At 32.6% G+C, this 16089-nt stretch overlaps 1 protein-coding gene across 1 annotated transcript in view; it reads left to right on the top strand.

Moving 5' to 3' along the window:
• LOC111503605 (cytoplasmic aconitate hydratase) overlaps positions 1 to 16089 on the top strand; it is a 78742-nt gene that overhangs the window by 33883 nt on the left and 28770 nt on the right. The window contains exon 10 of the mRNA XM_023157955.2: positions 13857 to 14166. Within this exon, the coding sequence (XP_023013723.2) occupies positions 13857 to 14166 (310 nt within the window). The remainder of the gene's footprint in view (positions 1 to 13856; positions 14167 to 16089) is intronic.

The following is a 16089-nucleotide window of genomic DNA, read 5'->3' on the forward strand; positions in this document are numbered from 1 at the left end:
GGTTAAGTAATCACTTTTCATTTTGCGCGAGAAATGGTTATGAAATCATATTGTGTGATACGTTGCTGTATTCACAATTAAAAATGGAGTCGTATACAGGGTATACTTTAGTTTCGACCCATATAAAAATACAGTTGATGGTGTTTTTTAAAAGATGAAACGTCGCAGAAAAATTCTGCTTACGTTATCGTGTAGTCCTTAAAAAGTGGTCTTGGAAAAGTGCTGTTTGTTTTACATTACCTCTGAAAATGAAGTTAGGAGAAAATTATAACTCAAATCTCTGTTTTTCTCAGATATCTCCAAAACTACTTGCAATATTAAAAATATCTAAATGGCATATTATTAGGCACATGAATGTGCTACTATTCTTTAATTCAATCGACCTCGTAAACACCAAGTATACAGTGTATACTTCTACAAAAAATAGAATTTACAGGAATAAATAAATAATCATAGAACTAACCACCATCACAGGGTCACAAAATATTATTATTGTTGATGTTTTATATCTGCCAGGCGTCACGAGACGGCTCACAATTTTTTTTTAATTTGTATAAAGATGGAGAAATGGAAAGCCGAAAACTTTCCCAAAAGGTAACCCCTCCAGAAAGTATATCCCTTTCAGTTAACTAGTTAAGTGATCCAATAGTTTTTTTGAAAAAAGGTTGGTTGGGTAACAGTATCAATTTTTTCTTTGAAAAAACAATTGTTTTTTGCCGATGTTTCGAATTTAATTAAATTCTTCTTCAGGGCTCGAAAAGTAGTTATTTTGTTTGTTTGTTTCATGTCGTTTTGTGTTGGTGTTGTCTCGGAAATTTGGTTGTTGCAATATTTTTTTTTTTTTTATATTTATCAAAGTCTGTATTTTAAAAAAGTAATATTATCATTACGAAAAAAATATTTTTCGAGTCCTGAAGAAGAATTTAATTAAATATCCCTTTCGATTAAATACCAAATCTGTACTACAGTTACAACATACCTTTTAATTCGCCAGAGCGAGTAAATATGAAACTCGACACCACCATGAGATCAGCCGTTGATAATTTGTCTTTGAAATCAAGCAACTAGAGGCTGTGATACGAGCATTCATTACCACATCACACCAATAGTTCCTTAATGTTCCAAGCAAATTACAGTTTTTTAAATATTCTCACGAATTAGTACCGCTAAACTATCGCCCCAAATTTTCTTAGGTTAATATAGCTTTATGAATTCAAAAGTAGCATCTAAGCTAGATAACCAAAGAAAAGTTAAGACAACTTGAATTTCGAACTCTGACTGACAATGCTCTTAGGATTTTCAGGGTTTTTATGCAAATTCGTAGGAGGGTGGTGGCTCTCCCTCTGCTTTCTAATGACGATATACAATAAGAGAACCTAATTGGTTAATAACTGTCTGTCGATTATGTTCTTAGTAGCAGTTAATTATTCTGATTCAAGCAGTTGATATCATTAAAATACCTGCCAGGGTTAGTCTAAACAAAAACTATCAGCAAACAGAAATTGTTCTTAGAAATCCTTAATGCGCCTATTGTGCTTTTATTTATTCTTGTGATAACTTAGTTTTGAAAACTTTGAAAATCAATAGACCATTTGAGATCGAGATAAATATTGAGTACTACAGAAAATCCGAATCCCGTATAGTTTTCTAATGTTCATTTTGGTCGAACCATTTCCGATAGTAAATTGCAGTTTATATACCTATTTAAAAAGTACATTGTTATCACTTACAGAAATTAGAACATAACTTTGACCATATAAACTATCTTTGTAGAAAACTCAGAGCCCTTTTGTATGTTTTTCGAACACTTAAAAATATACTGAGTATCAATGACAGCAGAAATAAGTTGAAAAAACCCGACTCAAAGCGAGTAATCTAGATATCCAAAAATAAACAAAACTATTCAATCCTGCTCCAGATCATATAAAAAACGGAATATGTCTTTAAGTTATTCAAAATTTCAGTGATCTAATGGATCAAAAATGAAAATATAACATTACTATGAACAAAGTCTACTGATAAATGTCTCAGTTTTCATATGCATGGCTATTCAAATTCGTTTCTGTAAATTGTGTTGGTTAAATTGTGGCAAAGTTGCTTATTTCAGAAACTTATTCAATGATATAATAAAACCAAAAAATCCCAAATTATTTTTTTGCCTATATCTTCTTTATTTGCTGACATATTGAAAATCTGTCCACATTTTGCTATTGGCACTTGATGTGGGCTCTCAGAATATGTCCATGAATCTTTTATATAGTGTGTCATCTGACTAAGGCCAGCCACATCTTTGAATTTTTAAATACGGACCTGTAGTTTTTGGATCGTAGACGTTCACTTCATACTGAGAAATTACATTTTATTTTATATTTCGGAATGTTTAGGTAATATTTGATTATAATTGGGTGAATTATTCCCTTATTACTTTCCCTTTGTTAATTTAATCATTATAAAAAAATATAAAATAATTTCTACTTTTATTAGATATCAATAAAATTTATTTTCTAAACGCACATCGATTTTTAATTTTATTAATCTACATTTTACAACAAAATTTTATTATACAGGGCGATCCATATTAATGTGATAACGTCATCAGTAATTTTTTTAAATGCGACACCCTGTATTTGGTGTCTTTTTGGTGACTTTTTCAGCCCTGTCCAAAAATTACGACCAAGGTGTCATTCGATTCGTATTTTTGCCTAGAAAGTTTAAGGGAAGGTCCGAAAACGCGCTGATAAAAATTACAAAAGTTATAAACAATTAAGTGAAAAAAATGGGGCTTTACTTTTTTCTTAATATCTCGGAAAATTTTCAAAATTTTGGAAATTTGAAAAAAGATTTGAAAAGATCAATGAATTTGCGTAAAAAAAAGTTCAGACTCCCTAAACTGTATCTCGATTATTTATAATTTTTACAGAGCCCTGAAAATAGAGCCAAAAGCGGGTAGTCAGGTTTCCGCGCGCCTTTCGTCACTCTTACATAAAAACAAAAAAAATTATTTAAACATATTAAATGTAAATATTAAGGAATGAAAAAATTCATGTAATGTTGGGATACATCAATAAACAATAATCCGCAGTCAAAAAATGTTTATCCCAATTTTAACGTTAATTATAAATTTGTTAATTAATAACTTTTTCTGAATTGAAAGCTAATATAAAAATCCCTATAATTATTAAACTAAAACCCTGGCATTTTTTTCCTTTGGTGAAGATATCCTTAATAGGCAAAAAAATAGATTACGGTTGCCAAAATTAAAAACAAATGTTATTTTCTATTTTTTTATTAACAATTGGAAATTATAATTTTATAAAAAATACATTACAATTTTTTTTTTATTTTTTATTGTTTTAATGTCTCATGGCTAAAAACTAATTATTAATATTTTTTACAGCTATTGTTAATACATTTATTATAAACAAATACCTCGATTGAAGACAAAATGAGAAAAAACCAAGAAAGTACTTGATAAAAATAGCTGCGTAAACGCAAGCGAAACATATATATATATATATATATATATATTATATATATATATATATATATATATATATATATATATATATATATATATATATATTTATATATATATATATATATATATTATATATATATATATATATATATATATATATATATTTATATATATATATATATATATATATATATATATATATATATATTATATATATATATATATATATATATATATATATATAGATAATGTTAGCGACTGGAGAAATGTATGGTAAAATGGATTAACAGGGTCTCTCAGTCAAAAAATCAAACTCTGCTTTACTTCATTTTTTGACTGAGAGACCCTGTTAATCCATTTTACCATATATATATATATATATATATATATATATATATATATATATATATATATAAATATATATATATATATATATATAAATATATATATATATATATATATATAAATATATATATATATATATATATATATATATATATATATATATATATATATATATATATATATATATATATATATATGAGTAAAGGTAGAAATTTAATAAATTTAATGTTTCAATATTAAATCGTCGTTTTCCCGTAACAGAAAAAAATTGTGTATTTTACACGGGAAAAATATTAGATTTTATTTAGCTCTCGGTTTTTTGTCTCCCTCCGCTTCGCGGCGTCGGGCTAAAAATCTAATACTTTTTTCCCTTGTATAATAAATAATTTTATATAATATTATATAATAATAGTATATAATTTTCATATAGCCAGAATCATCGGAATATTTTTATATTAAAAATGAATAAAATCACATTTGACTGTTTGACCATGTTGATCTTTCTGCTCGTGTTTTAAAAAAAAATTTAGTTTTTAATACCTATTAACAAACTCAAAGTTTACTGCTCATATTAATTACTTGTGTTTTCTAGTTCAATATTCCATTATTTTTTCAAATTTGTATCTTCAGTCAATTTAGTTGATTGTAATAATAATAACAGGTCTTCATTCCCAGAATGATACAATAAATATGCTTATACATTTACAGGAAAGGGAAAGGCTGAAGATCAGTTGGTTGCATCAAAAGATGCAGTGTCTGTTTTTCATCTTAGGCCTTAAATCCTTAATCCCGATTCATAAACATTCATTGTTTCTTGGGATAATTAAGACAATAGTTATCAAAAACTCCTATAAGATTATGAGTACAACAAACGATTTTCTAACATCTCTTAAAGATGGATAGAATTATAGATGGTCGAATGGAACCCAATTTGCTATTAATATCTATGGACCTGATCAAAGTAAACCTCAATCAGGTTCCTTATTTCTGTAAAAGATGTCTGAATAAGTGTTGGTGTATTCAAAATCTAAGATTCAAAGAGAAGATGAACGAATGAAGGATGAACAATAAAAGGATCGAAATATTAGGTGGAAGTTTGTATTATTTCAAGTCTAACCCGGAATTGAATCATAGAAATATTTTTATTTTTTTTCTGATTGATTCGGCCGTTACTTGATGAAGATCCATAGTATTTTAAAAACTTTATTTGAAAACTATAATCACAAAATGTTTCCTTACCTGTTCTATCGTTCTAAAATATTTTCAGCATTACGACATTGCCACATATCAAAAAGTCCTAGCAATTATATTTTTTTAAATGGAACACCCCGTATATTAATACATTTTTGAAATCGCTCTGGTATTTTAATACTTTTTTGTTAATAATATCCTATACCTATCTCTATCTGTTTTCGAGATAAAAAATAAATTGTGCTAAATATGGTCCAAAACATAGCCTTAATTGAAATTAAGTACATCTGTACTCTCAATTCATGAAAAGTTGATATTTTGATGATAGTTTGGACAAACTTGAAATATTCAAATAACACCAAGAAATCGACTCCATATCATACAGGGCGTGCTAAAATTACTATTATTTCCATTTTGCATAAAAGTAGTCAAAGGTTCATTTTTTCAAATGAACCCGTATATTACTCGGTTAATTGAAAGATGGTGAAAAATGCTTCAATATGATATGTCATGTCCCTATCGCTAAATCGTCAAGTTTTCTCAATAAAGTCGCTTCTTCTAGAAACATTATTTTTTTTAGGATTTGGATTTAGGTTACAGTAGAATTATCAAGCTTATAGCAGTTCGGTTACTTTTATAAGTAATTCACACAGAGTTATCGACGATGTTTCGAATCATCTTCCAAAATGAATGCAAATATCGATTATTCAAACAAAGTTCTTATGAAATTATTTATTATATTCATGAACAAAGTGATCAAATCATTGTCAGAACGTGTAAAAAATTCAACCAAATGTATCCTGAATTAACACCAATGAACGAGAGGAAGTTTGTAAGGTTACAAAATGCTTTCCTTAACTATGGCTCAAAGTTTCCAGGGAACAATTGTACCAAAAATCAGTCATTTCTAGGTAAAAAGTAAGATTTTGTGGGCTAAAACATGTGAAAGTACAGACAATAACAGAATTGGATGATTCAAAATAACGAAATTGTAAACAAAATATCACATTTTCACAATAAATGCTGAAAATGTTGTCCATTACATTCTGAGCACTTTAAAATGGTTTTTTGTACGCGACTTGTGGTTGCTTTTTCAATTTCCTGGGGATCTAGATCTTCAGTACTCCGCACTATTCGCGTCGCAATTTTTCTTTGGTAGGCACTGGAGTACTGTATACCCTTTCTTTTAATACACCCCATAAAAAAGTCAAGTGGCGTGAAATCGGGTGATCTCGGTGGCCAATCCCACGGCCCTAAACGCCTAAACCAAAGATCGTCGAAGAGTTCGTCAAATTTCCTGGAAACTTCCTGGGTGGAATGAGCTGGCGCTCATTGAACCACGCCAGTTGAAACCACGAATTCCTATATTCCTCTAAAGGCAAATTTTCAAGAAAATCGGTTACAGTCGTCCTTAATATTTGGAAATATCTCTCTGCATTCAGTGTGTCTTCATAAATAAAAAAGCTAATTTTATTGTTCTTCAGAATACTGAAAACATTCATTCAGGTAAAATTTTCGAAGAGTATTTTGAGCAGATGATTGAACATATACCACCAAACTCAATTATAGTATTAGATAATGCACCTTATCATTCACGACTAGTTGAAAGACTTCCAACGACTGCGTGGAAGAAACAGGATATCATTGACTGGCTGCGGAATAAGTCCCTGCCTTACGAAGATGGAATGGTTAAAGCAGAACTTTTAAAAATTGCCCGGCAACACAAATCTAAGTTCAAGAAATACGTAGTTGACAAAATGGCGGAAAGACGAAACATCACAGTCCTTAGACTTCCACCCTACCACTGCGAATTAAATCCAATTGAACTCATTTGGGCACAAATGAAAAGCTATGTGGCTAGAAAAAATACGTCATATAAAATACAAGCTGTACGTGAATTGTTATATGAGTCTTTACAACATGTTACAGAACAAAATTGGCGAGATGCAGTAAGACATGCAATAGAAGAAGAACAAAAAATGTGGGATCTTGACAATATAATTGATGCGACTGTAGAGACACAACCGCTAATTATTAACCTGCAAGACGACTCGGATTCCGAAGATGATCCTGTTTATTTTGAATTTGAATAGTTTTGTAAGTAATCGTAGTTTATATCATTTAAAAATAGGTATTAATTAAATAAATGTATCTTTTACAAATTGCAAGTAACTTATTATTTTTGAATGAAATAAAGAAATTTTTTTAAAATAAAAATACAGTTTACAGTACCTACAGTTTAAGAATATTAATATATTTATTTATTTAAAGTAACTAATGTTTTAATCATATACTCTACGACACTGGTCACTCATTTCCACTCAAAATACCTACATAATCGGATTAAAAGTTTTATAGCTGTATTGTATTTCTTCAGATACAAGGTGGGTTAGTCGAAAACATCTTAAACTGCCAGTTTTAGTTTGGTTTTTGTTATTATATCATATTAGCTGTCCTCTCTGTATTTCAGTTCTCTAATGAGGGTCAGACTTGCAGTGAGCTATCAACAAATTATGAACGGACTATACTTTGTTGAAATCTGTTCATAATGGAACATTTGATAATGCAAAACAATTGATCCATTAAAAAAAAAGGTGACATGCGCCGACGGTGCGATGGGGGAAGTAATGTGTCCCCCTGTATACTATGGTTGACGTGATTTTTTTATTTTTCCTGCAAATCATTGTACCAAAAGTTATTCAGAGTTGCTCGTTTTAAATAGAATGCACTGTATATTTTCTGAAAAACAGATGAAAGTCTGTGGAAAGTGTATAACTTTAAAAAATGTAATACGATCAGTAAGAGCGATTTTAAATTCAACATTATTACGCAACTTTTCAAGCAAACTATGAAATGTGCTATGATTGTAGAATGAGGTTTGTTTATTCAGATTTTTTTCAACAAATTGTCTATTACAATATAAAAAGAACTTCGATAGCTCAGCAAGGGAAGAAGTAATTAAATTTCCTTACTCACCAGGTAATTGAGAGATTTTGATTGGAATTCATAAATATTGATTCAGTAGAGATAAGTCTACGATTTCCACTAAGACTATCCCTCGTTGAACAGGTCAAAATGAAAGAATAATATTTTATTTATTCTATTTCATTGTTTGTGAAAACTTACCCACTTTTCTACTGTAAACATGAGAGATGTTTATATTTATGGATGTGTATAAAATATTTCCAATAAACAATGTCGTGTAATAATTTTCAATATACTAACCATGTCATTGTTTCCTCCTAAATATTTAAACTGATAAAATGTGCATTCCAAAAGAAAGTCTAATCATATTCAAATGTGTTTACTGTCTGTTCAACTTCAATAACAATTACCCTCTTAGTTATCTTCAAATATATTATGGCAATGGAAAATGTTTGAGGATTTTTCTACTTTCAATACATCATTAGCCTAATGAATTGAGTATAAACGAAATTTTTACCTGGGCAAAAATTACCGGTTGGCAGACAATAAATATGTTTATGGTCAGAGATGTAAACAAGATGTTAAGCCTTATATCATATTAGCATTTACAAGAAAGGTATAAGACCTCCATTTGTCATCGTTGCCACAATATTTCAAAACGAGGCAAACCTGGAGCGGTCCAATATCTCTGATATAAAATAATATATTTGCGAAAAGTTATCATACAGGTCGATTTTTATTTGCAAATTGCCATAATCCGGTCAATCTAGACATTGGAAGGTACATAAATTTACAACAAGCTGCAGACGCGTGTAATTGTTCAAAACATAGTTAAAAATAAGATTTTAAAATTCCGAATGATTGCGATGCCTGGAAAAAAATGTATTCGAGGTCAAAGGTCAACAATCTCGAAAAAAATTGGGTTTTTGCGATTTTCAGGAAAACGGTAAATAAAATAACCTCAGATAAAAATTGTAGATCATAAAATTCTCTACAAAAAATGTATCATTACTTTTTTTTCTTAGAGCCACCGTTTCTGAGATACGACGAGTCAAAAAGTTGTAATCGTCATTATATGCACACGTTTCCACGCCACCTATGAGGTAGTGTACTTAGCGCGTTTTTTTAACGTGGTTTCCCCAGTAGGCCTATTCCACATGTCTGTTGTGATTCTGTCAAATTGAAAACTTGCATAATAAATAATATTAGGAAGGGTTGGAAATTATAAAAGCGATTGAAATTGTAAAAATGTATTCATCTGAGTCATAACCTTCAAATACCTCTTGTCGATCCTCTTCTTGGTCTTCTTCTTCTTCTTGATCTTCTTCTTCTTCTTGATCTTCTTCTTCTTCTTCTTGATGTTCATCCTGGGTGTAGGTAAACTGCGTCAAGAGTGATGTATCGCGTGTTTCTTCGTTGGTATCAAATGAATCCTCCACTATTGGTGATTCAGGATTAGAACATGACTGGCATTGACAATGTGTACATGCCAGAAAACACAACAGTCCAACTTTTTTACAACCACATTCAGCGCTGCATCCCTTTTTACATTTGCGAACAATTGTGTTCAGCAGTTTTTCCAGCGCAGGAGGGAGTATAGTCTGAATAGTTTCTAATGCATTGTCGACCAACTTCCAACCCCAGTGTTTTGGGTCTGGCTGATAACCAAGCCACACTTTAACTTGGTAATATATCCGGAAAAGATGTTGATGAGCAGCAACTGAGGTTGGAGGAAGACAAGCTAATTGCACCTGTTTCTTATTTTTAGTGTTTTTTACGAAACATGCATATCGATACTTATCTAAGCAGGTGGTTTTTTTCGGAGCTTTGTACATAGAAAGAAGAAAGTGAATCCCGTTGGTGATAATTTCTTGTTGAGTCGAATTACTTTTTTTGAAAACTTCAGCACATTGAACTAAATCTTGTTTTTCAAACATTTCAAAGACTGCTGCTTTACCCCTCCTGTAAAATGCAGACGTCGTATCACAGCCAGTTATTGCGTGTAGAAATAGAACATGATTTTGACTCTTTGCAAAAGTAGATAAACTTTTTGACGAATATATTTCGGTTCGACTTTAAGCTTTTCCTGGCTTTAGAAAGAAAATATTTTTTTCAGGTGGAGTTCGAGCAGTAAGAAGTACGAGTGAATCTACATATTCACCAACAACGATAGTTGTATTTGTCAAATTAAATTGCTCTATAGCTGTTTCAATAATCAGTACGTCGGCATCGTTATTAGCCTGTTTAACCAATATATTTTCGCCAATAAACTTATCCTTCAACATTGAAATGAACCGAGATTTTTTGTGAGTATTTGCAAGAAATTTCTGTTGACTGGTAGGAACTGTCATAAGTTCATCAAATAGAATATCGGAAGATGAAGATGTTGCTAAAGTTCGACGACGTTCTGTAGCTTTAATATTTATCGTGCAATCATCATAGCCATCAAATACGACCGTAATTCTGGCACCAAAATGTCTACGTACATACTGAACGTATTCATCTAAAATAATGCTAAATGTTCCTTCACTATCCCACACAACACGATCGTATCTCAGAAACGGTGGCTCTAAAAAAAATATTGATAAATTTTTTGTAGAGAATTTTATGATCTACAATTTTTATCTGAGGTTATTTTATGATAAAAATTACCGTTGCCACGGAAATTATTTACAGTTTTTTTAAAGGATACTATCTAAATATGAAATTATGAATTTATTCCATTTGGCTTTTATACACTTTAGATTTTTATCAGGTACCGAGATATTACATCACACACCATAAACAAGCCATAATACCTCAACATGAAATGAGTTTTGAATAGATTTCAATAAGTTTTGAGTGTATTTTAATAATTTTAATTTATTTTATCTCAATTGTTGCAATAAACTTGAAAGCAATAATATATTTGAATAGAGAATAAGGAGACCTTTCAAACGATATATCACAAGCCTATACTTCCTGTTTGAAAAATTGGGGGTTGTACCTGTCATTCGACGGGGGTTGAAGGTAGGGGTAGCATTTTTTCGTTGAATTATAATTCAAATTTGACGTGTTTCGGGATTTTGTTAAAATATGTAATGTAACCGAAATATTGTAATTACTCCATTTGGCTTTTACGCACTGTTTAATTTTTAACCTGCACCCTTTCAAGCTAAAGTGGTGGCAATCTCAACTTTTAAAATGGACTACTCTGTTCAAAAAATAAAGTGTAATACAGTAATAGATGTCCTCGAGCTCCCCCAGCGTCTCGGTTTTTATCTCCCCAGTCGTCGCAAAACGCCGTCTTCTTCAGTCTTGGAAAAAAGTCGCAGAGGGCCGAATCTGGTGAATATGATGGCTGAGGCATAACTGTGGTGTTTGTTTTTGGCCAAAAAATTACGAACAAGCAATGACGAGTGAACAGGTGTATTATTATGATGTAAAAGCCATTTTCGTCGACCTAGCCAAAGTAATTCAATACTGTCTGTCATTAAAAACTTTTGGATTTCGTGGAATCGCATATGAACTCTTCGGAAACTGCCTAAAAAATAGACACTATGAAGTCATGATTGGAGAGTCAATGAGCTCAAGCAAAACAATGGAATACGGGGTGCCACAAGGGACAGTCCTCGGTCCACTGCTTTTTAATATACAGGGCTATTCAAATTCGTTTCTGTACTTGGGAATCTAGTAAACGATAAGAGATAGAGTGTCGGTTAAATTGTGGTAAAGTTGTGTATTTCAGAGACCTATTCAATGATATGAAGAAATCGAATGTAGCTCTTTTAGTTCTGGAGATATACAGGAAAAACAAAAAAAATCCCAAATAATTTTTTTGCCTATATCTTCTTTATTCGCAGACATATTGAAAATCTGTCCACACTTTATGTGGGCTCTCAGAATATATCCATGAAATTAAATTCAATTTTATATTTCGGGATGTTTCGGTAATATTCGATTATTAATTGTGTGAATTATTCCCTTTTTGAATTACGGCCCTGGAAATTGGTTGACTGAGTTGAATAAAAACATAGTATAACTTTCCATTGCTCTGAGCGTTTTCTACAATGAACTTCGAATAAGAAAACCTTTTATGATTATTTGAAACATAATTGACGTAATTGTTTTTGAAATTAAAGTGCCTATTTTGACACTTTTAGTACGGTTTGACAAATAAATCTGAAGCCATTTTAAAAGATTTCCATTGATTCCATGAAGTTCGGAAACACCAGAAAGTGATTAACTTTATCAAATGCTTGAGCATAATCCGTGTATATAGAATCAACTTGTCATTTGATATCTGAGGCAAACATGATAAATTGATAGGTTGGTGAATGTTGATTTATGCTGTATGAATCAATACTGTTCACAAATAAATATATTTTGAAACTTTCAAGTACAAGCGGGGTGAATGATTGGCTGATTTCGTTCATCAGAAATCGAAACAGCCATAGCCATATTAAAATTGAACTTTCCAAGGGCGAAAAAATGTATTAAGGGGTCCCAAGGGAGTATACTCGGACCTCTTCTTTTTCTCTTGTACATGAATGACTTGCCTAACTTTATCGAAAGAGATAGGTTGCTTAAAAAGATGGTAGTCGATTGGCGGGAGGTCTGAGGAGTAAGGTGGGTGAAGCAGAACTTCGAAGCTCAATTCAAACGTGTGGACGTTCCGATGGAGCAGGTTCGAACCTCTTCTGTTGACCAGTGACTGCTGTTGCTGACGCAGTTTTCGGTAGGTTTCTTCGATTTCCTTACAATAGGATGGGTTGTCCCGATTACAGAAAGTTATAGTGAACCACAATAGCTGCTGAGCACCATACGATAACCATGGTATTTTTTGGGTGGGTTTTTTTCTTTGGGAAGTTTCTGGATGACTCGTCGGTGTCCAACCACTTCCCTGAACGTCTTCTGTTGTCGTAGAGGATCAACTTTTCATAACACTTGACAGTCTGATTCAAAAAAGGACCGTTTTGGTTGAGCAAAAGCAAAAAGAGGAGACCTTGAAACGTGACACTTTCTTTCTATCATCAAAAACGTGGGGCACCCACTTTAAAAGCTTTTTGACGTTTCCAATACATTTTGAACCATCAAAAACCGCATGAGAGCTGACTCCCACTCTTTCCGCCATCCCATGCACAGTTTGTGAAGGGCCAGTCTCCACCAGGTCCTCAAATCCTCGTCTTGGATTACTCTAGGTGGAACTGTCAATGGCAAGAAGAGAGGAACTGTGGAAAATTGAATCTTGAGGAACACGAATTTTTAACATTATCGTAACTTCTCTCATTAGTGCTATGTATCAAATGACATAGAATTTTGAAAATAATTCTGAAGAAAACTGCGTGTGTAACTTACTACTCCGTTGAAAACGGTCGCATAACCCGAACTGGTGCTCTGGTTCTTGTTCCTGTTGTATCCAACGCATTAGCTCAACGTAGTTGGTGCGTTTGATACAACATTAACTGCGTCAGATATAACAGGAACAAGAACCAGAGCACCAGCTCGGGCATTGCGACCGTTACTATATCGCCTTTGAAAACGGTCGCAATGCCCGAGCTGGTGCTCTGGTTCTTGTTCCTGTTGTATTCAACGCATTAACTCAACGCTTTTAATGTTGTATCAAAGGCATTAACTACGTTAAGGTAATGCGTTAGATACCACGGGAACAAGAACCAGAGCACCAGCTCGTTACCACATCCCCTTTGAAAATGTCTGTCGCAGCAGTAGATGAAACGTCAGGCATAAAAACATGTAGACCACGGCCAGAAAACCCGAAAAAGAGCCTACATACAGTTATACCCGGCCGTGAAAGTTTACATTATTCAATTTTTATATTTCTCAAAATATGTCGATATTGACTTCTTCAAAGGATGAATCAATTAACAACACCATTGGTTGTATTGTTTCAATGATATCTTTCTTCTGTCCATTTCAGATCGGTTTCAAAGGATTTGGCATACCCCAAACTCAGCTGAATACCGTCGCTAAATTCATGTACGATGGAAGACAGTATCAACTCAGGCATGGTAGTGTCATTATAGCTGCTATTACTTCTTGCACGAATACTAGTAACCCTAGTGTAATGCTTGGTGCTGGTCTCTTAGCCAAAAATGCAATAGCTGCCGGTCTCAGCGTTTTGCCGTACATTAAAACCAGTTTGTCGCCAGGATCAGGGATTGTTACTTACTATTTAAGAGAATCAGGGGTTATTCCTCCTTTGGAACAGCTCGGGTTCAACATTGTAGGTGAGTAAATATTGGATGATATGAATGAGCATTCTAGAATGTTCATGAAAATCTTTAATGTTTCGAAACGGTATTTCAAACACCCTTGAGCCCTATGAAGGGTAAATTGTGGCACAGGAATCAATAGCCCAGAGATCTGTCCTTGGTCCTTTGCTAATTTTAATATATATAGATGATCTGGCATATATATCGATTGAAGGCAAATGCACAAGTTTTCCTGACACATCTATACTTTGGCATGGAAGAACCACTGACGCACTAAAAATTAGGGTGGAGCATGATTTAAACAAAGATAAACAATGGTGTGATTCCAATTCATTATCATTCAGTAATATGGTCTATCTCTAATTTTTTGGACTGTCACACAGCCAGAAAAGCATACTTTGCGACTCCCTCGGTACGGAGTTTGTTTCTGGGGGATCAGCTGTCAAAACTCAATTAGTCAGTTTTTCACAATTCAAAAATCGTCTTCTGCAAATATGGTGACAGATCCTGTTGATAAGAACTCAGGCATATCGTTTATAAATATGGTGAACATTAGTGGCCCCGGTACGGACCCCTGAGGCACCCCAATATAATTCGTCATATACTCAGAACAACAGTTTTCATCTTCAACATTGTAGACTATCGAAGGCGCATGAAAGATCGAAGAAGATACCGGATACATATCATTCTGAGTCAATACCTTTATAGACATGACCCATGAAATCGCACATGGCATCCTCTATCGACCTTCCCGCACGAAACCATATTGGGCAGAAGAAAGAACTCTGTTCTTGTCCAAAAAATGAACTATTATATTGTAATACGTCCCCTCAAAAATTTTTGAAAGAACATTTAAGACAGTGACTTGTCTATAGTTTTCTAAGTTGCTACGATCTGATTTTTTGTGTATGGGTATTATCTTTCCGATTTTTAGACACTGCGGAAAAGTACAAGTTTCAAAACTCAGATTAATGAGATGAGCTAAAACGTTGCAGATGGATTCTTCAACAGCTTTCAAAATTTTTACACTTATGTTGTCATCACCAACAATTTTTTTTAACTTGATATGACCTTAACCTCTTCCGAGGTTACATAAGTGAAGTAGAAGCTATGATCTACAGTATTGATGTACATTGTACTGACTTGTCATTACCGAATTTATCATTAAATTTCTTGTGTGTTATATAACTGAAGTGAGCTGCAAAATAGTCTGCAATTTCTTCAGGCTGATCAATTCTTTTGTCTCCTACTTTTAATGATTTCCTGTTGGAATGTTTATTTTTTCCTAGTTCTTTATTAACAGTTTGCCAGACGGTTTTCTGTTTGTTTTCACTGTTCTCTATATTCTCATAGTTACGGTTATTTTTTGCTTCAGTTATGAATTTCTTATAGCTTTTTTTCTTATTACTGTAATTTTTCCATTTGTCACAATCGTTTAGGTTTTTTATCGAGTTGAACATATTTTTTAAAGTTTTACTCTCCTCTTCAATGCTTTTTGTAACCCACCCTTTTAGTTGCACCCCATTTTGCTGTGTCACTCTTTGCAAGCAATTTGATTCAACTGCAAAGTTCAAATTGATAAGAAAATGTTTCATCGCGGTTTCAATGTCATGTCCGGATTCATAGACTTCATCAAAGCCCATATTAAAAATGTATTGTTTAATTCACATCTCGGGTATTGTGACCGTTACCACATCGCCTTAGAAAATGTCCACCGCAGCAGTGGACGAAACGTTGGGAATAAAAATCAGGAGACCACAGCCAGAAAACCAGGAAAATAGCTTTCCTATTGCATATTTTGCTGCCAATTACATAGGGCCACGAATTTTTAACAAATTCCCAGATATCATAAAACAACATGAAAATGTTAGACATTTAAAAAAAAGAGTTAAAACACTTTTTATTGGAGAAATGGTTTAATTCTCTGATAACAGATTT

The sequence above is a fragment of the Leptinotarsa decemlineata genome, unplaced genomic scaffold, assembly GCF_025532065.1.
Source record: "Leptinotarsa decemlineata unplaced genomic scaffold, Ldec_3_MD MMD2_tig00026374_RagTag_RagTag, whole genome shotgun sequence".
Lineage (NCBI taxonomy): Eukaryota > Metazoa > Arthropoda > Insecta > Coleoptera > Chrysomelidae > Leptinotarsa > Leptinotarsa decemlineata.